Here is a 24,700-nt window from a genome sequence, read left to right on the forward strand (position 1 = left end):
GATCAAATTTTCTTCGTCTTTTGATATTTTTTATTTATATTTAAGAAAATAATTATTAACAAAGCTATTTTAAGAAAATTTTTAAAAGATATTTTTCTAACTTTCTCATAAAATATTGTTGATTACATACTATTATATTTAATAAATTACGAAATTTTGAAAATAAAATGAATAATTCTTATTAGATATTAACAAAACATAATATTTCTAAAAATTTTAGAATATTTTATTATCTATATAATGTTTGAATTTTTTTCGATAGTAAAAACCTTGAATATTTTGTTTAAGATAAAAACTTAATACCTACATAAATATTATTAGAATATTAAAATAAGTATATATATCTTATAATATATAGTCATGCGGCTATCTTTAATATATGCTTTATACTAAATTCTTGAATTTTTAGAACATAATGATTATTTTCTTATTAGATATTGATGATGTAATAGAATACTTTTGTAATTTTGGAGAAGATTTTATCACCTACATAATATTTGATACATTTGAACTTTTTATTTAAGATTAAGATAAAATAAATATCTAATCACATCTATATTAAAATTAATAAAAATGCGTATTTATTTAAAAAAAAATGAGTATACATACATCTAATCTAACTATATATTATCACTTACTTTATTGGTGAAATAAACTATCGACAATCATAGACTCAATAAAATATATTATTATTGATTGTAAATTACGATTTATAACAGTTAGATTTAAGTACTTGACAGATAATAAAATTGTTAAAAGAAAATAAACATTACGGTCTATCATGTGCAACGCTCGGTTTGTGAATGGAATTTTCTTTTTTTAAAATTTTTGAAAATTTTATATTATTTTGAAGTAAAAATGATTTTATTTTAATTTTTAAAAGATATTTTTATGATAAGATATTATATCGACTAGAAAAGTGAGAATTTGTTTGAGTGGGCACCTAGCTTTTTTCTTAAATAGGTCGAGGAATAAATGTGAATAGATTTTTGAAGAATATTTAAAAGGCATTTTTGTGATATCCAATGAAAAATAAAGAAGGAAAAAGATAAATAGAGAAATTAAGAGAGAAAGAGGAGAGAGAGGAAGAAAGAGAAATTAGCGGTGGAGTGGTGAAATGGATAGCTAAAGAAAATAATACAATTATTATTTTATCATTATAACTTCCTCTTAATATAAATACATTGAATTTATTATTTTTATTTTTGTATGGGCATTTTTGAAATAAGAAAAATTATCTGAACTTCCTCCCTTTTACGGTTTGCAATGTGGAATGGATGTAGAATAGATAATTTATTTTTTTTAATTTACCCTAATTTTAGCCAAAAAAACTAATTTAAAGTGTTGCTTCAATCTGAACATAGGATTACGCAATAAAGATGCTTTATTTTTTTCCCCCGAAATGTTGGTCCACTAATTAAAGTGATGTAGAAGGGAATTTGATGCTCTTTAATCATGGGAGGTTACAGCACATCCTCCATATATATATTCCTCAAACTCAAATCATATAATCTTTTTAGCCCTTAATTACTAGAGAGATTGGAGTCTCCACTACCTTCATCATTCCTTTTTATTCCACTCCCCTTTTCTCTTTTTTCATCAACCAAGAAAGCCAAAAAAATCGGATATTCGAAATATTTCAGCTAGTGTACCCTCGATGGGAATATTCTTCTTGTAGAACTGCGCCGAGACACAATCTACCATGAGGAATATAATTGTCGCAGAAATATAAATTGAGAGGAAATCAAATTGAAAATCTGAATAGAAATGTGATTAGAAATAGGAAGACTCTTACTTGGTTGAGACATGAGTACAAAAACTTGGATATCAAAAGACCAAAGTGCCCCTATTATGTATAATATAATATAATATATAGTAAAAATTTTAAAATAAAAAGAAAATTTCAAAGCACAGAAAATTTAGCTCCAACTAAAGCAACGCAAATATAGCTTCGACTATGGGTGTGCACGGATACCGGATATGCCCGAAACCGATAAAAACCTACCCATTTGGGTATGGTCTAGGTAGATCAAATTAAATTTAGAGTAGGGTCCGAGTATCGATGTGAGTAACCGGTAAAAATTGATTTCGGTTCCATTGCACAGGGTACCTAGAACCGAAAACAGTACTCAAAACATGTATATATGTATATGTGTGGGTATGTTATTATGATTTATATTTGCATATTTGTGAAATATAAGAAATGAAGTTACTAATTATAATTAATAAAAATTGAAAAATAGAAACATGTTTGTATGTATTGTTGTGTGTTATTATGATTTATATTTCATATTTGGAATTATGTATTGCTTTTAATATACCAAATTACCAATTGATTGATTATATAGATGATGTGCATTGGTTTTTTTTTTATTTTTGTTATTACATTTGAAAAAAAATATAGGTTCTTATATGGTACTTGGAATTATAATACAGGTTCCAAATACGGTCAAGTTCTGTGTCTCAACAAGATACGGTCTGATTCCAAAATCTTAAAACATGTCTCTTATACGATAGGCTCCGAATATTATGAAAAATACATGATACCTAGACCCGTACACCTCTAGCTCCAACGAGCCCTAAGCTCCTAGGCGCTCACGGTTTATTGGATTTGTGAACCCAGCCATGGGCCCCACTAGTCCTAGCTTTATTGAACTGGGCTTCTCGATCCCTAGGTCGGCTAGAGAGAGAGAGAGGCGTGAGCCTAGCCATGGGACTAGTGAGAATTGCTTATAACTTAGGGCATGTTTGGTTCACCGGATTAGGTCGGGCACGGATTAACTAATCCGTACGGAATATAATTTCGGGCGTTTGGTTCAACGGATTGCGGATTGGCTATTCCGAGTCGGGAGCCATATCCGGTTTACACACGGAAAACGGGAGCCGCCCATCAGGGTCCGGATTAGCTTATCCGGATGCGGAAGTGGAGGCGAATTGACAAAAATACCCTCATCGTCTTTCGTTAATTACAATGTATGCCATCCTATAAAAGCCTCACTTTCAGCGATCGGACATTTCCCCCTGGAAGAAAATTGTAAACCCTAGCAGAGCGTGACGACATCCCGATTCGAACCTCCCCTAAGAAGCTCCAGCCGAACCTCCCCGATTCGTGCCATAGCCCAGGTCTCTCTCTCTCTCTCTCTCTCTCTGTGTCTCTGTACCCAATCTCTGTTTGTTTGCTTTTGGGTATGTCCCGGTGGAGAACTCGCAGTGTGTGTGTGTGTGTGGGTGGTGTTCTGTTGAACGCTATTGATTTTGCCGTGAATCGATGTAACCTATTAAGCTGCTGATTTTGCCGACCAGCTCCCAAGCCATGATTGTTCTTCTGCTGCCCGTATTGTTTGATGTCTACCTGGTATCTCTTGTGCTTGCTTGTCCTGATAATCGATACTTCAGTTCAGGGACAAGATTTAATTTTTGCTGGAATTGTTCGTTGAGATGTTTCTTCAGTGTTTCAAGTTAGGAAAAATTTTTTGCCCTGCATGTCTAACCAATGAAATAAGTTTTTGCAATTAACATACCAAAGGGGGGGCAGTTGAAGCTGATGAGCAAGACCTGCATTAAAAATGACAGTAAACGGCAAAACGATTACATGTGTACAAGGTACTTGCATTAGAGATTTAGGATCAATAACTGTGTTGTATAGGTTGGCCCAAAGAAAAAAAAAATTGTGTTGTATAGGGCGAGATCATAAATTTACTAAAGGTTAGAGCGACTTGTGATCTTTGTGGCTTTTTTCATTTGAATTGTTTGGACATGTGGTCAGCCGTATGGATTGTGGAATGTTCCTAATATTCAATCTTGATGTTGATATTCAGAATAACTGTAGATTACGCATGAAATTTGGCTTCATAGCAACCTTTATAATCAGTACAAGAATGTCATTGCATTCTCTAATTTGTCTTAGCTCTCTGTTCTTCTCTGTATGATAATATATATATTATATTATATATATATAGACCCAAAAGTAGCGTAGCATGGGAGGGAAATAATGCAAACACCAGACACAGAAGCAAACGAGAGAATTAAATACGAAATTAATAGGAGGATGTGTTTACTGCTGCAACTGCAATGGAAATTTGCATAGTTATAGGGGAAATGAGGAACTTGTAGACATGTCATTGTGTACTGTCCTTGTCAATTTTACATTCCAAGCTTCTTAGTAGTGACAATGTAGTATGTTGCAGCCAATCTAATGGATTTCCTGGATGTCCAAATTGATTAGGAACCTCTTCAATATTGCTCACTCATTATGCCATGGAATTATGTATTCGTTGATGAAAACAATCTCCTCACTTGACTGAATAGACAAGAAAAATATTGTAGATAAATGAAATGCTAAAAACTGAATGATTTGCCCCATTGACCTTTTACTCATACTCTGGAATTTGACTAGTAATTCATTTAATGTATGGTACTTGTTGTACTGAATACACGTTTGTGTAATCAATCTAATGGATTTCCTGGGTGGCGAAGTGATTAGGTACCTTTTCAATATTGCTCACTCAGTATACGATGGAGTTGTGTGTCTGATGATGAAAAGAATCTCCTCACTTGACTGACTAGATTAGAAAAATATTGTAGATAAATGAAAAATCTGTGCTAAGAACTGAATGATTTGCCTAATTGACCTGCTCATGCTCATGAATTTGATGATCGAATCACACTTACATTCCCAATCTTTTGTGTACTGTCCTTGTCAATTTTATTTTTCATTTAACAGTTCAAATATGTGTTTTGCCGTGTTCTCTCTTCACGCATGCTTCTGAATGCTTATACTTCTGCATGCATGAGAGAGATTTGTGCGATACGATGTTTCGGATAAATTGACAAAGAGTCTTCTTTGCTGGTTATTGCCTAGGATTTTGGCTAATCGGCAATCAGCTCAGAGGTCGAGGGTGAGAAAGTTGCAGTATATATCGGAGCTCGAACAAAGCGTGACGACATTTCAGGTGGTACCGAGCCAGAATATCGCTTGGAAATGGTGCAGGATTTCCTTACGAATCAAGCACCGCCATCTATGTAGACGACGAGCTCGTCGGGAGTGGCGAGTATCGGCCCAAGAAGGAGATTGCGATCAAGTTTCCCTGAAATTGTGTAGTCCGGTGGTCTTCTAAATTCTCCTAGACGCATGTCAGGATTTTGGTTTTTGGGGTTGAATACTGCAGCTGCATTTGTGTTGGCCCGTTTATTACTCTGCTTGAATGTTTTCTAAATTTTTGCGAATCTTTACATGGTGTTGGGGCTGGTAGTTGATTTTGCGTTTTAGAACGTAGTACGCCTCTTTGAACCAAATCCGCACATTTCCGATGCTTTTCATCTATACATTCGATTTCCTTGAGCAGTCCTTCCTGCTTTCTCGGTTCTGGTGGAATTGTCAGCGTGCATTGCATGCTCAAACAGGGAACTGTCCTCGCTACGATGTAGTCTGACCGAGAATTGAATCCGGCCAGAATGATATGATAATATGTTAAACTGACACGACCCAACCATTCATTTCATGTTTTTCACGATGAGGGCCACACCGACAATTGCAGTCGGTTACACGATTCAGTACTGAAGAAAGAGTGACAAAGCAGATGACAAAGCAACTCGAATTTAGAAGAATAATCAACTCAAAGGTTTCATTTAACGTCGGTGCAACGGAATGCAAACTATTTGATCTATCCGGATGCAAACTTATACAAACATATATTGGGAACACTGGCCAAAAATGCACGCGAGATTTACACAGCTTCACCAAACATGAATATTAGCTAAGCAAGAAAGGAAAAAAAATGCATATGATTCATGAAAGGAACAGGTTTGTGATGGAGCAAGCCATATAGTCGAGTAATCGAAACTGCTTTCTTGTTGGAGATCTAAGCCCAAGTATCTTTAAAAGGTTACTTCTTTCTGCCCAAATTTGGAGTTGATCTCCTTATCGATCAGCTGCTCAACAGTCGAGTCCACCACCATTCCTGCGAGGATCGCTCGGGAGCCTGCAACAGGATATAACAGTCTTAGCTTGCGGAGCTGGGATTGGGCCAATAAATACTAAACGACACGGGAGATCCGTCTTTCTTAATGCCTAACAAGAAATACAAACAGACAACGCATGGTGGCAACCTAACCTAGGGACGGTTATGACTATGGCAGGTATTATCAATGGAACTCGACTAGCTTGTGTTTTCTATGACCCATGAATCCTGAAAAAACAAGCAGGGGACATAATTTGCCAGGACTGCTAGCACCGGCAGAGAATTTCATGTCCAGGGAATGGTATAACCTTTTTCTCCGTATTGTCAACATAATCGATCTTTCGATAATCCATGAATCAAGAAGCGACCCAAAAGATGGAAATCATAACAAGCTGGAAAGAGATCAGTGAGTTCTTGATCTAGACCGAGTGCTTTGCTCTCAACCAAGATAGGAAAGCTGATGCCACAAACTAAACTGATCCATCATTTTCAAGAATTCAGAGCCCCATAAAAAACAGATAGCAGAGTTACTAGACATTGCAAATTGAACCCAAGCAGAATGTTAGTGTGTACTATATGAACTCGGAATTCAATAGTACAAAATAACTCGGAATTCCACAAGCTTGATTCTTCAGCAAACACAACAACTCGTTTGTTCCTTAACGTTAATGCCTAGTATGCTCACATAAATTACCTGTTTGACATGATAATGAACCATCCTGTGAGCACACGCCTCCCTCAACTTCTCGATGGAGCTGTAATTTCCTTCGCTGCATTCTTCGTGCAAGATCATTAATTTCTCCGCTACCTACAACCATTGATTATGGGATACAAATTACAGAGAGGAATTGTTATGAGTTTTGAAGAAAGACCCTCACTTTATCATTTACCAGTGGAATTCAAAGTTTCACGATCTCAAGCATCTCCTTTTCTACAAATTTCGATAAGAGACAATTCAAATATTAAACTATCTCAGCCAGTACCTCTCCAATGCTGCCGTCGTCGGTTTCAGTATTGAGCGACAGCAGGCCTTGATCCAACTTTTCATCCAAATCCTCAATGTAAAGCGGCTCCACAGCATATCAAAATTAATTCAACGGATTGAGTCGAAATTGAGCTTCTGATTTCAAATCCATACGAGGACCGGAGGAACAGAGAGTTACCTTTCGAATGGGTGAACCAGACGAAGACATCATCGCAGAGCTTATTCGCTATGTCTCGGGAGTTGCGGCTGCCCCACTCGTTCTCGACGGCCATCTGGAGGGCGGACCACCTGGAGAGAGCCATGTTTATGCCTTCCCTGAGCATCGGCAACGCTTCCGAAGACAAAGCCTTTGGCAGCTCCATCAGGTATAGTCGGTCCGCCGTCTGCTGTTCTCTGCTGGTGGTTGTCTCTGCACGAGTCTTCCCGGAACTGATGGTCTCTGCTCCCCCCAGCATGGCGGAAGGGCTCGACCGGAGCATGGGGAAGAGCCCCCGAGGTGAAATGAGCGATAGGGTTTCTCGACGGAGGGGAGAAAAATTGTATTTATATGAAGGGCATTATTGTCTTTTTATCATATTCCTGTTATTTCTATTCCTTATTCAACCCAACCAAACATCAGAATTATAATTCTATTCCCTGTCTATTCCCTCCAACCAAACACAAAAATTTCATCAGAATTTTCATTCTATTCCCAGTCTATTCTAATCCCAGTCTATTCTATTCCCTGTCTATTCTAATCCTGCGAACCAAACGTGCTCTTACGGTTTAAGCTGCTTGAAATCGAACCCTTTATAGATCCCAAATTAAATTTGGGCCGGTGAAGTCATTTTTGACCTCACCAAAGCCGTATTTGGTCTCTCCAACTCGAGAGCAGCCGATGGTGGAAGCTTGATGGAGGCGGCAGCGAAAGAATAGCAAGTTTTTGAAGATTTGATGACTAATCGTGCATTAGCAATTTGGAGTTCTTATACGTGTAACTATCAAAAAATAGTTCCTACTATGCCCGGTAATTCTGACAACACGTAGAGTGGTGGACCATAGTCATTCGACCTCTCTTACGGATCAGGAGGAGTCTCACACGTAATTACGATTACCATTACGGATAAAAACAAATTAATTAGCGTTGCGTTGCGATTACAACCAACCAAATGGGACCCGCAAATTGGTACCCTATTCTTCCTCATGGGCCATCCGGCCCGACAATATGCGATCGCCCAGTACACTTCCTCCGACAGGTTTCGAGCTCCCTTCTTCGTCTTCTTCTGAGGACCTTAATGAACGTTGGAGAATGGCTTCCAACACGAGCGCCACGTCATCATCGTCTCCGTCGACGGCGACCGCCGGGTCGCCCTGCGGGAAGCGAGCGAGGGATCCCGAGGACGAGGTCTATGTCGACAATCTGCATTCCCATAAGCGCTACCTCAGCGAGGTATCGATTCTGTTCATCCGGAAAGTTCGGAATTTTAGATGCCGCGGCTTCATTTCAACTGTGAGCACGATTGGGTTTCTCTTGCAATGTCCTCATCAAGGATAAAATTTTCAGCTTTAAGCATGACTGGGGTGTTGCTTGCTCCATAGTTCATTTGTTCCTCCTGCATTTGCCTGAAGTATCAGTGAACACTGAGGAGAATGATTAGTTGTGGATTAGCATTCAGCACAGCTGTTGGATGTATTTCTCTTTCACGGGTGTCGGTCGGGTTTAGTCGAAAAAAAAAGTGTGGAATGCCCTGAATGTAGGTTGGACCGTTCATGATCTGATCGGGTTGCAGGTTTTCGGCGTAACACGGATAAATGTTGATAGTCAGCTCTTCTTGAGTTGTTTAGTTCTCTCTTATGAAAATGGGTGACGGGCAACCAGTGATTGTTCTTTTCTTTCCCTCTTTCTATTTTTAAGGTTCTTCAGATATTAAGGGAGGGATTGGATTTTGATGCAGATCATGGCTTCTAGCTTGAATGGATTGACGGTGGGAGACCCGCTGTCCGAAAACCTGATGGAATCCCCTGCTAGATCGGAAAGTATGTTTTATCTGAGGTGAGCTATGTGCTTGTTGTTTGCCTTTCTTGTGAAGTTTCCTTGATTAACGGTTTCAAAAGGCTCCAAAATATGATGGACAGTACTAAGGATTTGTGAAGTTATAAGTAGAACAGTAATAATCTCTTCAGCTCTCCCTCCATGTATGGGTTGTACGACTTTCCATTAGCTACAGACTGATTGTTAGCCTTCTCGGGACTTGAATCCAATTTAATGACGATGCTTAAATAATAGGTCGTGTAGCTTTGCTCTTATCAGCTCCTGCTCCCCGTTTTGGTTCTCTGAGGAGTCTATTTTTCAAGACAGCTCATTATCACTGATTCCAATTGTCATGCCGTTAGAGATGGATAGAGCCATATGAAGAAAAGGCAATTCATGATAACTGGTGCCTGTAGGGTGTAGAAAACGGAATTGAGGGTGAAGAAATATCTAAGAGGGGTTTATAGCCACCACACAGAAAGTGGAACTGATGGTGGAGAAGGGACATCATAAGAGGTTGGGCGACCAGTTTTTTAAGTGAGAAACATTCTTGTCTATTGATTATGTTTTTGGGGTTAAAGATGGGCATGCAACAAAACTTGATAAAGATCGGAAACTAAGTTTTATCTGAGGTGAGCTATGTGCTTGTTGTTTGGCTTTCTTGTGAAGTTTCCTTGATTAACAGTTTCAAAAGGCTCCAAAATATGATGGACAGGTCTAAGGATTTGTGAAGTTATAAGTAGAACAGTAATAATCTCTTTAGCTCTCCCTCCATGTATGGGTTGTACGACTTTCCATTAGCTACAGACTATGATTGTTAGCCTTCTTGGGACTTGAATCCAATTTAAAGACGATGCTTAAATAACTGCAATATAGATAGGTCGTGTAGCTTTGCTCTTATCAGCTCCCGCTCCCCGTTTTGGTTCTCTGAGGAGTCTATTTTTCAAGACAGCTCATTACCACTGATTCCAATTGTCATGCCGTTAGAGATGGATAGAGCCATATGAAGAAAAGGCAATTCATGATAACTGATGCCTGTAGGGTGTAGAAAACGGAATTAAGGGCAAAGAAATATCTTAAGAGGGGTTTAGCCACCACATAGAAATGGAACTGATGGTGGAGAAGAGACAATATAAGAGGTTGGGCAACCAGTTTTTTAAGTGAGAAACATTCCTGTGTATTGATTATGTTTTTGGGGTTAAAGATGGGCATGCAACAAAACTTGATAAAACAGGTGATCAAGAACTTGTTAAGAGTTAGATCAGAAGGAAAAGCACGTGGGAAAAGAGCGAGGGAAGACAGGTTGAAGGGCATCTGAAGGAATTGACTCTTTGGCAGTGTAGCGTCCAAAAACCACTTAATTGATGGAGTATGTTATAATCTGCTTTATAGGTGTAATGATTTACCCTTTGGTCTTTAGATGTCTCCATCTTCCCTATCTCTTCTTCACCGTTCTGCACAATCCTATTTGCTTCAATTGAGCTATTGAGCCCTCATTAGGTCTGATTGAACTAATCAATTTTTTGCTTTATTAGTATTTTGCAGGTACATATATATATGATCTCTTCCTCATTACTTTTCCTCTCTCTTCTTGGTTATTGACTATTAAACATCTTGTAGTCACTAAAGAAGTCTACTACATTAAAGTTTATAAAACGGGCCCCTGACTTTACCATCTGCTTTGTCTTTCTTGGCCTTAGGGATGACATGTCCTTGCAGTACTCGCCCATGTCTGAGGACTCTGATGACTCCCGGTACTGTGAGACAGGACCTGCCTCTGAGAGCCTCCCAACGAGCCCAGTCTCCTCTCCCCATAGAACGCAGAGACCATTGAGTGTCTTTCAATCAGTTCCCCCCACTACTGCATCATCCTCTACAAGTTCACAGTCTCGCCAACGGGGCTCTGACTCCGAGGGTAGGTTCCCCTCCTCTCCCAGTGATATATGCCACTCAGCTGACCTCAGGAGAGCTGCCCTGCTTCGGTCGGTACAGATGAGGACCCAGCCCTCAGCACCTTCAGCATATGACTTGCACTTTGGTTCAGTTCAGGAGTCAGTTTCCAATGTAGAAGCTGATGACCGGGGAGGCCTGTATATGAAGTCTCTAGGTGAGGAAAAGGACTATAGGGCAATGGATTATCCTTCAATCTTGGGTATGCCAGGGGAGGAGTTTAACCGAGAAAAGTCTTGCTTGGAGTCTGACATTAACAGTAAGAGGGATGAATCTCGGACTTAGCTAAAAGCTTTGAAAGCCAGCATAGCCTTGGAAATAACTATTGAAGTTGGTTTCTTTTGGATGATTTTAAGTTTGTGACCTCAAGTATCTCTGGCAAAGGAAGATACTATTGAGGAATGGTGGCATGGATGTGTCTGGTCACGAATTTCTCCCAGTAACGGTCATGGACAGCTGTATGATTGAAAAATTGGAAAAAGAAGCTGTTAAATCAAATGCATGAACTCATTGGGTTAGTTCATCTTGGGTGCTTTCAAGGATGCAGAGTTTCTTGACCGGTAGAGAAGTGGTCGTCTTTAGCTTTTCTGAAGTGATTACGGGATCCTCAATGTGCAAGTTGACACAAAGGTGCATCCCAAACGACCTGGTAGTGGCAGTGCTTGTGTTGATATAGTCTGTGGGTGATGAGACAGATTACTGGAAACAGAAAACCCTTCAATTTCGTACATGTTTGTGCAGAGTACAATATTAATAAGTCCTGACTAGACGAGGAACATCTGGTAAAATCTGCCGAACCCAGTATTTCTGAGAGTCAAGCTGCTTCTGGCAGACTCTCAGAGACAGTTCCTGCCATCAGGGACCATAAATCAAGGGTATAAGCTTGCTGGTGGATTGATATATTGAAGGATTCCTGCTGACTGTTTCGGTCCACATGGTGGAGGAGGCCATGGATCGGATTGCTCCCTAACCTGTTTCTTGTTCTTGTATGACGACGTGGCAAAGCTTATGATTCACAAACTCAACCCATCCTGTATATTTCCCAACTCTTGTGGGGAAGATGGCCTTGTTGTAACATATATATGGATGTAATGGTCTTTGAATGCGAGTCGACATGATATGCAGATCATGTTATGCATGTCCAATCCCAGCTCCTATGTACTTCAAATCTTTATTTCAGCACTGCCACACACGAAAACTGGGGCCGGATCATCGAAGAAGCTCTTCTAAGGCAGTTCTACTTGCATCCAGAACCTGACCGGGCCAGCCAGCCAAGTCTTGGCGCCATGCTTACAAAATAGGTCGAATTTGCATGCTTCCCAGGGCCCCATTTTAGGCCATCTTTTGTTCATGGAAAAAGAACGCTGGTTTAATATGGTAGAAGGCCTAAAGGAAATCCGATCTCAGGCCATTTTCGTTTTGAGCCATGTTCGTAATTTAAAAAAAAAAGAAAAAAAGAACACAGGTTTAATAGGCTAGAAGATCTAAAGGAAATCCGATCACCAGAGACAATCAGCAGGGAAGGCAGGTGATTGTGCAGCAAAGCTTGGTTTCTCCATATGCCATTCAATTATCCAGTTGGGATCACACAGAGTCCCACAACTTCCTATACCGAATTCTCAAGTTCCATGCTCTTCCCTAGAGCAGCATTTTAGTGACTTTGACGTTAAAATGAATCAGTCTCGTAAGATGATTGCAAAAGATCATACCCTTACAAAAATAGTCAATACTTTCATGAAAATCTGAAATTACCATAACTTCCAGTTGAGTCATATAGAATCTCATGACATCTAATTCTTTCTAAGGATGTCTGGAATTTCGTAAACTGCCGGGACAAGGAACTTTTATCAGCAAAAGTGGAAGTGGGTCGACTAGATGAGCTGTTGAAAATGTTGCTTTATAGGAACATGATGGGATGGAGTCGAGTCGAGGGGATGAATCGTTACCATCCAATTACCGAACATCAACTAAGATTCCATAATCAACTTCAACCGTGTACATAAAGGATCAAATTAGAGGGCAAACCAAAAAGCACCAACTCATTGCTACATATGATTCCGAAACAAGTCTACTTCTGCGCTCAGCAAAATGAAGTCTTACATGTAAAATGTCATTAAGGATATCCGAGAACCGAGCACTCTAAATCAATCAAGGGGGACGAAAACTAAGGCACGTCAAAAACTAAACCCTGCCAAAAGGGATTATGATTCCCGCCTTTTCCCGTTTATGTGATTCCTGCGATTATGCGAATGCCGAGAGGATATTTTTCTTCAAGGCGAACTCATCTGCCTTGGCAGGACTGACTGACTGCAGAAACAAGAACACGAGGAGTAGAAAAATGAGTGGTAGTTTTACAATATGCCCGAGCACAAAAACCAATATATATCATAGAGAAATTGCTTGAAGAATGATAATAATCTTTTCTTGATATACTAATAGCCAGCAAGAATCGCCTTTTTTGCTTCGGAGTAATTGTCAAAACCGATAAAGCTTACCTTTTCAAGCATGCGCTGAAGGCGATCAATTTCTTTCTGGGCATAACCAGAACCCTTCTCCATAGAATTCTTAGCAGCTTTCAGGTAGATCTTCCCGTACCTAAAATGAAGCAATACAGAGATGACATATGAGAGCGTGTGTAATTTTCTAGAAAAAAGTGATGAGAGTTAATTGCCAAATTATGTAATGAAATAGACTTCTTGGTTGATATAAACTCAGTTTACGATTAATACTTGGCAGTGGAACCCTTGAGCTTGTCAACCTCCTCTTCTATCTTAGCATAGATGGTTTTCTTCTCCTCATCACTAGCGGCCACCAACTCCTTCACCAATGTGCTCAAGCTTTCAACAAGACCAGCCTGCAGTAGGATTAATCCCATTAATCAAAGAAAATCAGGAAGAAGAAATAGACATAATAACAGTTATTGGTGAAAAACGCACACTCACCTTAGAGGTATACTGTCCCTTTTCGTCCCTACTGGTTCCACATTTTTCATTTATGAAATTCACAAAGTCAACCAAATCCCTTCCACCCTCGTACTCTTCACCAGCTTTGTTGCCCTTAGGGAAAAATTTCAATGTAGGATAACCGCTCACACCGTATCTGCATTTTCAGAGCAAGAATTTAATTCACATACTTTATGGAAAAGGGCAATGTAGCATTCCATCCAAAAAGAATTGTTCATAAAACCAGACTGTACTTACTTCTCTGCTAGATCCTTGTATTTATCAGCATCCAGATTAGCAATCACAACCTCTTCCTCCAACTTAAATGCCGTGGCTACTTTCTCGTAAGTCTGCAAGAGATCAAAGCTCGAATTATTACCTAAGCCAAAATAGGACCTCAATAATGTAAGCTTTCGGGGGGGGGGGGATGCCAACTTACAGGAGCAAGGGATTTGCAGTGGCCACACCTGAAAATAAATTAGGCAAGAATAATCAATGAAAGAGAATAGCCAAAGGATAATGTCGATGGGAGAGCTCATTTATGCAACTGGTGATGATATACCAGAAGCAATACCCAACCAGGAAATCAGCTTTGAGAAGACAGACTAAAATAAAGAGGTATGCTCACCATGGTGCATAAAATTCCACCAATACATCCTTTGTTTCATCCAAAACCACTTCATCAAAGTTATCAGAAGACAGTACCACAACATTGGATGGCACCGCAGCTATCTTCACATTTGTGCCTGCAAATACACCATCTGTTAGAGAATTCTAGCAGATATATAAATAGTAGTCCCCAAGTTCGCCCCACAGCTCAGCACATGTAACAAAGATCCCTTGACTACGACCATCAATTCAATGTCAGTAACCCATGTATCACACCGCATTAGCCAGAAATTGAGGTTTATGACTTTTCCACATAAAAATTGTATAACCATTGATATAAAACTGTAACATTGCCGTAAAATAGATTTTTGAGTGCCACAAAAAGTAAGTACCTCCTTCGTTGTTAACAAACTCAGCAAGTGACTCTGCTGTCCGTGGCCCTTCGTACCTACAGCAGCGACAAAAACAATCCACAAAAATCAGAGTAAGCCACTAATGAAGATGAAAAAAGATCCTCAGAACTGAGATAATGGCATTTGGCTCACTTTTTGGGCTCTAAGGATCCTTTGGGAAACCACTGAATAGTTGGGTATCCAGAAACTCCATACTTGCTACATAAGCTCTTGTGTTCATCACAGTCCACCTAGACACCATGAAGGAAAAATGAGTGAGGATCTACATACGTCAAACTCAGGCTATCTTAGAGCAAATGATAAAGCATCAGGGCTGATGGATGGGTATTGGTTTGATCAATAAATCTATCTTTTTTTATATATAAAACAAAAGAGGGGACAGATCATAGCCCGAATGAGCTAAATATATAGATGCCGCACAAGAGGCTGACCTTTCCGATCAAGACAGATTTTGCCTTCTTGAAACTCGACCCAAGCTTCTCATATTCTGGAGCAAGCTTTTTACAGTGTCCACACCTGGTGAAAACATACAAGATATACAGAATGTCAAGCAAATCAACTTGATAATGAAATGTTTTTTGCAGACTACCAAACAGAAATGCAAAATGTGCAGGCATGCTTGACTCGTATGATCCTCAGAAAGAAGCCAGAGTATGGGAACTTATGACATCCTTCTTTCACGTGAAATTCTACGAGTAACTTCTGAACACTGAGTGGAGTGTGTTGATTACTAACTACTGATCTAGAAAATTAGCTTCAGTCAGCTTGCTAGACCATTTCAGCCAACACTGCCAAGCTGAAGAATCGCTTCCTCACACTAACAGAAGGAACCGCTCATACAACCTCATCAGTCCCCGCTTATATCTACATCAAATGAATCTTTGAAATACGGTCAACAGCTAGCCCGGACATCGCCGGAGCTAGAAATGCAAGCGTTGCAGCTTTGTCATAATCTATAATATCAGAAATGGTCCGCAACCGAATGAAAACAAATAAGCAGATAGCGGAACATAGATCCTACATCTCGTCTTCGGAGCCATTGTCACCCGATCAAAATAATCAAAATCACGATCTCCGGCGGGTCAACTCATCGATCGGAGCATAACAGAAGCAAAAAGCTCAGAGAATCGGAAACTGAAAGCATCGATGAGAATTCAGATGGTTGGAGTACCAAGGAGCGTAGAACTCGACCAGAGCGGCTCTGTCCTGTCCGACTTCTTTCTCGAAGTTCTCCTCGGTCAGCACGACGACGTCATCGGCGATCGCCGAGACGAGCAGCAGCGCCAAGGTCCCGACGGCAAACCAGATCTGAGACTTCGCCATTTCCGTCTATCTTCAGAGCTCGAAGAAGAATTGGGCGACTACACCGGGGAGAGAGAGAGAGATTTATATATGCGCCGAGAGAAGGACAAGTCCTGCGTGGTGGGTTTAGCTGATGCAAGCAGCTGATATTATCATTGTAAAAAATGGGGGGAGTTTTATGGTGCAAGACCGCACAGGCTCTTCCCGTGGGCCTCCAACGAATCGAACCGTAGATTCCCTGCATACTTCGAGTCGTGAACCGAGCACATTCGATGATTCTCAGCCTATTAGCTGAGAACGCCTCACAATCTCACCAAATAAATAACCATGAACGATTTGGTGGATGATCGTAGGGGATTTTATTGGGGGTTAGAACATGTACGCAGTTCGAGTTTAAAAAAGTGATTTTAGATGCTTCACTCGTTAATAAATTGTGAACATATTAGTAATTCGTTGCAACTCTCAAGTGTAATGCCTCTCGCATTCATGCTCTAGAGGAAGAGGTTCGTTTGCATATGAAGAGAGATTGGCATATAAAGGATTGAGATATATGTACCGAGAGGACAACTCTTTTACTGATTGGTTAGCTAAGAACTCGTCGAAATTCTCGTCAGACATAAATTTTAAGATTCACCGATTGCTTTGAAAGTCCTCTAGTTTGGCGATATTTAGGTTGCGTTTGGTTTCATAGTAGGATTTTAAAATCAGATTTTGATTTTGATTTTGAGTGGTATAAATGGGACCCACCCTTTGATTTTGTATGAGTTATGTTGTTTTGTTGTGGGAAAATTTGATATAAATGGGACCCACTCTTTGATTTTGTATGAGTTATTTTGTTTTGTAGTGAGTAAAATTAAGTTAGAATTGTAATTCTAAAATAGAATCGCGAAACCAAACAGGCCCTTATTCTATCCATTTGACTCAAGCACTCTTTATTTCATATCTTTCTTTAATTGAGCACACTATTTTTTCCTAAATAAATGACGAAAATTTTGAGTTATTATAGATGAAGCTAATTATACCAAATAAAAGTAATGCTGTCACATGTTATGCTAACAAGTAGGACATTATCTCAACCAATGTGTAAGGTAATCAAATTCAAGCCTCGTGAATGAAACGGAGATATATGTACCTAACGTTTTGAGGTGGTCTTACTGTGGTCGTATCCGCAGCTGATCACACGCAATGCATTTTGACGTGCAATTGATGATGTGGCGGGCTGTGAGAGGACGGGACATGCAGTAGATTTGACTTTCAAATGAAACTTGGAAAACACATAAAGCCATGTTTTGTTGAGGAAAGTAAGACTTAAGCCCGCAATGGGTTCACGGGCTTAAGCCCATTTTCAGCAAATTTCCGGCCCAAAGTTCACATTACACTCGACCTTCCTAAGGCTGAGCATTTTTCTTTTTTGGCCTTCTTTTTGGCGCTTAAGGTTGAGCATGAGCATTACATAGTAATATTCAATAAGAATGCATATAAATCGTAAATTGAGTACACAATGATTCCACATATTCCCACTTACTAATATTTTCGATAGGTTGTTACCAATACTCGTTGAATATTTTGGTCTCTAAGGTCATAGGCTAATTCAAATGACACCGACCTATAATCTTGGTCGCGACCCCAAATAGCAGTTTACTCTTAACTTCTGCATTCATGTACGCTGTTGCGCGCTCTCCATCGAGAAGGGACCAAGCAATCGAAGAAGCTTATCGGAGAAATTCTAAATATATAGAAAATTTTAACCTAGTGACTAATAGATTAGTAAATTCTAATGAACCAACATGAGTTGGTTCAAATGGTTCAACGTTTCTTTATGTTAAGTAAAGTTTCGAATTTGAGCCTTGTAAATGAAAAAAAAATACGCTTGAAAAGTTTTATCCCTTAATGGACCGACTCAGCTCAACTGAATTAGTCGAAACCCATTGAGTTTCCAGATATCTAGATACACATCGAAAAAATATATATAAGGGTAAATTACATTCGCCTCTCTTGAAATATTACTAAATGACAAATCTACCACATTTTTCACAAAAGAATGACACTCAACCCCATTCTAGATAAGAAATTGACACTCTACTCCAATGGCTATCTTGACTTCATATAAAAAAAATTATCTTTTGGCCCTCGTTCTTTAATCCTTTCTTCAATTTTATAACATTCCATTTCTTTCCTCAATATTTTCTTCAAAATGTCACGGTTAGTCTACTTTGGTACCCTGTTTGACTTTCCATTAAATATATTACATGAAAATTATTCCCAAATGAAAATAAATGTTAAAATTAAAGAAAACTAAAAATATAAAAACAACTTCAGGTATTTTAATGAGGTTTATAACGCTTATTAAGCCCTTTAATTATTTGGGGCGAGGTATAGCTTCGGGAGGCTCCTCCCTTAACATCGATATTCAAAAATAGGACCTCTAAAATCATTTCTTAATGATAGGGGCCTCTTGCAACAGCAATACCACCCAAGGTTATTATTGCCAAAATATTGCGTACAACTTTCACAAAGGTGATAGTGGCTTCTTGGAACCACAAATTTTCTTTATAATTTGCTAATATATAATTTTTTTAAAGAACAATAATATAAGTTTTAAAAAATAAAAATAAAAAACAATGAATGATGTATGGACCCGAATGTGGACTCTCGTCGGGCCCGCATTGCGCGCTTTTGGATTGCGTGGCTTGGGGGTGTCCACCTTCCCGTGGGGACGCGTGACGGACACGCGTGAGAGAAGGAGTCGCCACTTATCATTTTACGACCCGAAGGTCGAGGGCGGATAAGTTACCCTGGGTCTAAGGGTATGGAACACCTAGTTTGTCGTTAAGGCATTGATCTGGGCGGAACCGGAAAATCCGTGTTCGGTGGTTCATGTTACGTGCGGGCCTATATCCCGCACGCCCTTTCGGTACTCTGGTTTGCTAGGCTTGCATGTTTTATGATTTACCGCATGAATTAAGCTGCACTCGGCTCGCATGTTTTGACACCGGAGATTCGGTGAACCAAACGATGTCGGTTGAGAAGCCGAGAGAGAAGTAAGCCCGTATGTCGGGGAGTTGGTTCACAATCTTGCGTTACAGTTCATCGAACCATGGAGGTTGAATCTCTGCGTGAACCAGAACCGCGAGTTCTTGGATTTACTTGTATCTGAGCAAGCATTAGACCGATTCGATTAATTCGACTCTCGGACCGTTCGCTCACCGACTGGAATTCTTACAGAATAAATGTACAAAATAAAATCCTTACAATGCTCTCGAAAACAATAAATACAAATTAAAAAAGGGTCGAATTCCAGTCGTTTCGCGATCGGTTATTATTCCACTCTAACTCACCGTGAGTTTAGGGAAAAGACCGAAGAACTGAAATTCAATGCACGCTCTCACTGAATAGGGCGTTGGACTATGTGAGTGTTGATTAGGGTGTTGGACCCTATGATCGATGATTAGGGCGTTGAACCCTAATATTATTCGGCCTAGGGATCAGGCTCGACCCGCATGGCAAACAGGTGCGGAAAGATAACACGCAACATGTTAATAACAGACAAAGTGTTTGTTATTGTCGTGTTTACGTGAATTAACAGATTATTAACCCAGGGGTATTTTTGCAAGCAAATGCCATATGCTAAACAATTAAACATGTGCCAATGTTTTAGCATTCGGCTTTGTTTTGAGAACTTGACAAAGAGAGTCAAATTTCAGGCGTGTGGATTGCTTTTACAGTTGTTTTGTATTGTGACACTGAATTACCACTGAATTAACCAAACTCATGTTTTGACTCAAGATTTGGAATCTGGAATTACTCCTAACCATCATCTAGTGTTTGGTTAGGTCGAGTGAAAGGTTAATCAACATTTTTGTATGTTTTCTGACAGAGATAACCGTTCTAGTTACCCGAGTCTATGTTAGGATGACAGAAACTCATCAGTTAGATGAGAAAAAGGCTATGCAGATGAACCTGCACCTGAACAGATAGCCCGTTCTTATCCCGTACTGTAGTGTTTCTGTCATGCTAGCCCTGAGAATGTCGCTGAATTGTGAAAAGACGATTTTGCCCTTTTTTTTAAAATTGTTTTCAGCAAAGGGGAAACATCGCAGTGCGGGCCACCTCGGTCTGTAGCCAGTGTTGACCAATTCCCTGGATCTTCCAGGGTTGTGCAAGAACCCCGAAAAAGCCAAAGAACCGGTCGATCTGCCCGGAAGTGATCTAGAAAGATCTTCTGTATCCTACCTAAGTTACTTGGAATCGGGTAAAAACTCAAGTTGAGACACAAAAGCCCTTTTCAGACGTCCATGCTACATCGGACCGCGCGTTTCGGGTTTTGAAATTGATAAGTTTGAAAAGAGCATCAACGTCATTTGACAACTCATCGACACTAGTTATCAGTTTATGGCCAATTCGTGTAAACTTTATCAGTGTGAAGTGGGTTTAATCATGTGATCGTCCCGACTAACCCGTTTGTGGAATTAATGCTTAAGGGTATTGCCGAATGCATTAATTATGAAAACAATTCATGATTCGACGACCAAAATGAATCCATAATGATCAAGGATAATTCGGTTGAATAACCGACAATATCCTTATAACCGAATGGATCCAAATGAGTCCTCGATACATGAATCCATGCACGTTTATTTTAAAAGAGTCTTTAAACGATACTTTAACATAGGAATCGTAAAGACATTGAAGTTAAAAGATTCACACCATCCGATAAACGAATTAAACTTGAGATAAGGAAATCATTCCTGACCCAAGGAAGGCCAAGAAGCCCTCGGCTTCATCCCATGAAAGGTGGCCGAAGGTTCTCATGGCTCTATCCGAGTCACAAATGATTTCCTAGTCGTGGTTTAATTATTTTTCGCATGCTCAAACATCAACCGCGATAAATAACACTCCTTTTTAACAAAAAGCCGGTGTTATCACGATTTGTTTAGCTCATTTAAACATACAAACAATCACAAACGTGTTAGTTAAGGAAAGGATAAAATAACACCGGCTTCATGCGTGCAATAACGATAAAACAAGCTCGGAAACTAACTTGGATCGGCCGAGGAGACCGATCTTAACCCGAAAAGAGCAATTTAAGTCTCAACCCTCTCATTTAGAGACTTGGCCGAGAGTTAGTTTGCCATAGTCGGGTCAGGATAGTCTTCTTTACGACGATCCAAGCCCTTTTCCGACATGCTAGCAAGTCATGAGGTAGTGCACATGCATAATATAACATAAAATTGCATAAAAATTGAATCTTGCAAGTTAAACATGAATGAAACACCATAATACTCCATAGCCATGCAAAAATATGAAAAGCCCTAACTCCTCTAGGTCGAGAATGTTTTACCTAGCCTCGGGATACGAGGAAAGAGTCGGGGAAGTGTTTGAGAGTCGGGTGACCCGGTGGAACCCTTGAAATAGTGTTCGGGTGCAAGGGTGAGCGTGCACGAGCACAGTCAGGCACGGTGACGGGCGTCGGGCACGATGACGGGCGTCGGGCACGGTGGCAGGCGCTGGTGATGGTGACAGGCGCGGGTGGCACTAGTGACGGGCGCGGGCGACGCTGGTGACGGGCACTGGTGATGCGCGCGGGTGCTGGTGACGGGCACGGGCGTGCTCGATGACAGACGCTGAGGTGCACAGTGACGGGCGTTGGTGACGCGCGCGGGTGACTGGCACGGGCGTGCTCGATGACGGACGCCGGGGTGCTCGGTGACGGGCGCTGGTGACGCGTGCGGGTGACTGGCACGGGCGTGCTCGATGACGGACGCCTGGGCGCTCGGTGACGGGCGTTGGTGACGCGCGCGGGTGACTGGCACGGGAGTGCTCGATGACGGACGCCGGGGTGCTCGGTGACGGGCGTTGGTGACGCGCGCGGGTGACTGGCACGGGCGTGCTCGATGACGGACGCCTGGGCGCTCGGTGACGGGCGTTGGTGACGCACGCGGGTGACTGGCACGGGCGTGCTCGATGACGGACGCGGGGGTGCTCGGTGACGGGCGCTGGTGACGCGCGCGGGTGACTGGCACGGGCGTGCTCGATGACGGACGCTGGGGTGCTCAGTGACGGGCGCTGGTGACGCGCGCGGGTGACTGGCACGGGCGTGCTCGATGACGGACGCTGGGATGCTCGGTGACGCGCGCGGGTGACTGGCACGGGCGTGCTCGATGACGGACGCTGGGGTGCTCGGTGACGGGCGCTGGTGGCCCTGGTGACGCTGGTGACGCGTCACTGTTCACCCAAAAGCTCCAACTTCACCCGAAATGATTAAAACGACCCAAAACGATCAGCAAAAGATTTCAAACTAAAAAACTGGGTTCAAAAATGGAATCCTTGGGTCCGAAACACGTCGTCCATGAAGTTTGAGGAATTTTGGATATAAGTCGGAATAGTGCCCGCTATGGATCCCGACCTAAACTCTAAGGATATTTGGCTTGGTTTTCGGTTTTCATCAAGTTATTTGCTTGCTGCTGGTTCCTAAGAAGTTGAGAGCATTTTCTAGAGGGAGAAACTAGCAAGATCATGTGTGCTTCATGAATGATTAACTTAATGACAAGTATGCCATATATATGTGAAGCTAATGAGCAATTAAGCAAAACAAAGCACCATTAAGGGCCTCATTAGCAAAAGTCGGTTGCCCTAATGGAGATGAGGATGAATGTCCTCCATGTATCTTGATGAGGAAGAGCCAAGAAGCATTAATGGAGGTGGAGTTAATGGCTTGAGTGTTGACTAGAAAGACCAAAGATATTTTGGGCTAGGTGAGGGCAAGAGAGGAAGAGGAAAAGGCCGAAAGTTTGGGGGCAAAGGGCGGTTGCCCTTGGGCAGCTCGTGGGTCCCACGGCTCGTGAGGAGAAACCGGGAAAAGACTCGGGTCTCGATTGGTTGCGTATTCGAAGTTCGTGGTTCGAATTGAACGTCGAATTGTCGATATACGCGTGAAAACGGAGTTAATGAGCCCGAGATTGACATTTTTCATGGAGAAATATCCCGGATGTGTGCGAGGCTCGGAAGCCGGTTTTGCTCATTGCAGATGACCAGAGCGAAGTTGTCCGCTTCTGAAAGCATATCTTGTGTATGCATCTCACGTTGGTCATTTTGACATAAATTGTCAAACAACGTGAACAATTATCCCTTAAGCCGGTAATGCTAACGTGAGGCCGGAGACGTCCTAGGAGGCCGAAACTGGATTTCTCAGGATGATTTCTGAGTTGCTTGGGCACTTCGGAGATTACTGTAATCTCCGTTTGTCGAGATCAAACCTCCAAGGACTTGAAAAGTGTATCTGAGACCTCTAAAGCACTGCTCGGAAGGTCTAGATGAGTCGTGTGATTTATTCCGACGATTCCACATTGAGCCTTGAGAAGGCTAGCATTGTGTAACGTAAGCATTTGGCGTCAAGTTTCCTCAAAGAGGACCTCCGGATATAGATTTGCACTGAAAATGGCCATTTCCGCTCCTTGGAGGTTACTCGGGAAACTGAAAAGGGTTTTGCTGTCTGTTTTGCCCAATTGTGAATGTCTGCTAGAGTTTTCCGGGCAATGCGGTATGAACTTCGTTTGCCGTAATTCCATCAGACCATTCTCCGACTATGTTCTTCTGAAGAGGGGTATGCTTGTTTTACCGTTCGGAAGTCATTTGAAGTGTCTGTGTGACTTCCAAGAGACAATCTGAAGCATTGTTCATGCTCTGTGTGCTGATGGGGCATGGCCGCGTCTGATGTTTGGAATTAACTTTTCTCCAGGAAACCGACATTTTTGGACTTCCACTGAAAAGTTGTCTGTATACAGAAAGTTGTTCTGTATAGAACAGATGATTTGCGAAATGCGTTTGGGGACACTTTTCATCTATTTGGCATCGATGTGGATTTTTGAAGTCCAATGTTGGCTATTTTCCGACGACTGAGCGAACTATCGAAAAATAGTATCGTCCGTGTGATATATTGAAAATGCCGGTTTTGGACATTGTTGAGCTCTCTGGTCGCTCTGTTACCTTTTGGTAACCTCTGGAGTCCTTCTGTCACATCCATGGGTCATTTGCTCAATTTTGCCGACTTGAGGATGAATAGTGATTTCTTGCTCTGCCGAGCTGTTTTCTGTATTCTGCTCAAGTTGTGGTTTGGATCATTGATGATATCCTTGTTTGGAATGGTGAGCCAAAATGGGGTGCTGACAGCTTGCCCCTCTTTGACTGCTTGCTCGGGTAGAGGATGCAGCCAAAGATTTCAAAAGCACCCCAGTTTAATAGCAACGATCAAGGTGGAGTTTCCTATATGGCCCTCTCTTTCTTGCTTTGGATATGTGGGATGTTGTACCTAATAAAAAAGAAAATATAGTGAGATGAGCACAATAGACTTGTAGAGTCCGGAATAGAGCTAAAACAGGCAATTAAAGTCGGGACTGACCCGACGGGGACTGACCCCAGTGCAGCAAATAAAGTCGGGATTGACCCGAAGGGGATTGACCCCGGTAAAGTCGGGATTGACCCGAAGGGTTTGCAATATGCACGGGGCGCATACCGAATGAACTGCATGG

General features: G+C 41.2%; 3 protein-coding genes and 1 long non-coding RNA gene across 6 annotated transcripts; 2 read left to right on the forward strand and 2 right to left on the reverse strand.

Annotated features, from left to right (window-relative positions):
• Positions 1-2,982: 2,982 nt before the first annotated feature.
• Positions 2,983-5,348, forward strand: LOC116188327. The gene is made up of 2 exons (XR_004152239.1): positions 2,983-3,123; positions 4,862-5,348. It is a non-coding gene; the product is annotated as an uncharacterized LOC116188327 (long non-coding RNA).
• A 249-nt stretch (positions 5,349-5,597) lies between these two features.
• Positions 5,598-7,475, reverse strand: LOC116188325 (pre-rRNA-processing protein TSR2 homolog). Of its 2 annotated transcripts, XM_031517605.1 has the most exons (4): positions 7,124-7,474; positions 6,944-7,032; positions 6,655-6,768; positions 5,598-5,981 (listed from the first exon to the last, which is right to left on the reverse strand). In XM_031517605.1, the coding sequence occupies exons 1-4, from the start codon at positions 7,422-7,424 to the stop codon at positions 5,928-5,930; spliced, it is 558 nt and encodes a 185-aa protein (XP_031373465.1). In that variant the 5' UTR covers positions 7,425-7,474; the 3' UTR covers positions 5,598-5,927. The 2 variants fall into 2 exon arrangements, with proteins under 2 accessions (XP_031373465.1, XP_031373466.1); XM_031517606.1 differs by lacking the exon at positions 6,944-7,032 and having other exon boundaries at positions 7,124-7,475.
• A 653-nt stretch (positions 7,476-8,128) lies between these two features.
• Positions 8,129-12,051, forward strand: LOC116189263 (putative protein TPRXL). Of its 2 annotated transcripts, none has more exons than XM_031518848.1 (3): positions 8,129-8,434; positions 8,880-8,977; positions 10,657-12,051. In XM_031518848.1, exons 1-3 carry the CDS (start codon positions 8,150-8,152, stop codon positions 11,189-11,191), a joined length of 918 nt encoding a protein of 305 aa, XP_031374708.1. In that variant the 5' UTR covers positions 8,129-8,149; the 3' UTR covers positions 11,192-12,051. The 2 variants fall into 2 exon arrangements, with proteins under 2 accessions (XP_031374708.1, XP_031374709.1); XM_031518849.1 differs by having other exon boundaries at positions 8,133-8,374.
• Positions 12,052-12,859: 808 nt separating this feature from the next.
• LOC116189306 (protein disulfide-isomerase like 2-1) lies at positions 12,860-16,286 on the reverse strand. Its single transcript, XM_031518908.1, has 11 exons — positions 16,042-16,286; positions 15,302-15,386; positions 15,003-15,100; positions 14,850-14,905; positions 14,477-14,594; positions 14,288-14,315; positions 14,107-14,198; positions 13,849-14,005; positions 13,636-13,760; positions 13,402-13,501; positions 12,860-13,213 (listed from the first exon to the last, which is right to left on the reverse strand). The coding sequence occupies exons 1-11, from the start codon at positions 16,191-16,193 to the stop codon at positions 13,148-13,150; spliced, it is 1,077 nt and encodes a 358-aa protein (XP_031374768.1). The 5' UTR covers positions 16,194-16,286; the 3' UTR covers positions 12,860-13,147.
• Positions 16,287-24,700: the final 8,414 nt, after the last annotated feature.

This window comes from Punica granatum, chromosome 8, assembly GCF_007655135.1.
Source record: "Punica granatum isolate Tunisia-2019 chromosome 8, ASM765513v2, whole genome shotgun sequence".
NCBI lineage: Eukaryota > Viridiplantae > Streptophyta > Magnoliopsida > Myrtales > Lythraceae > Punica > Punica granatum.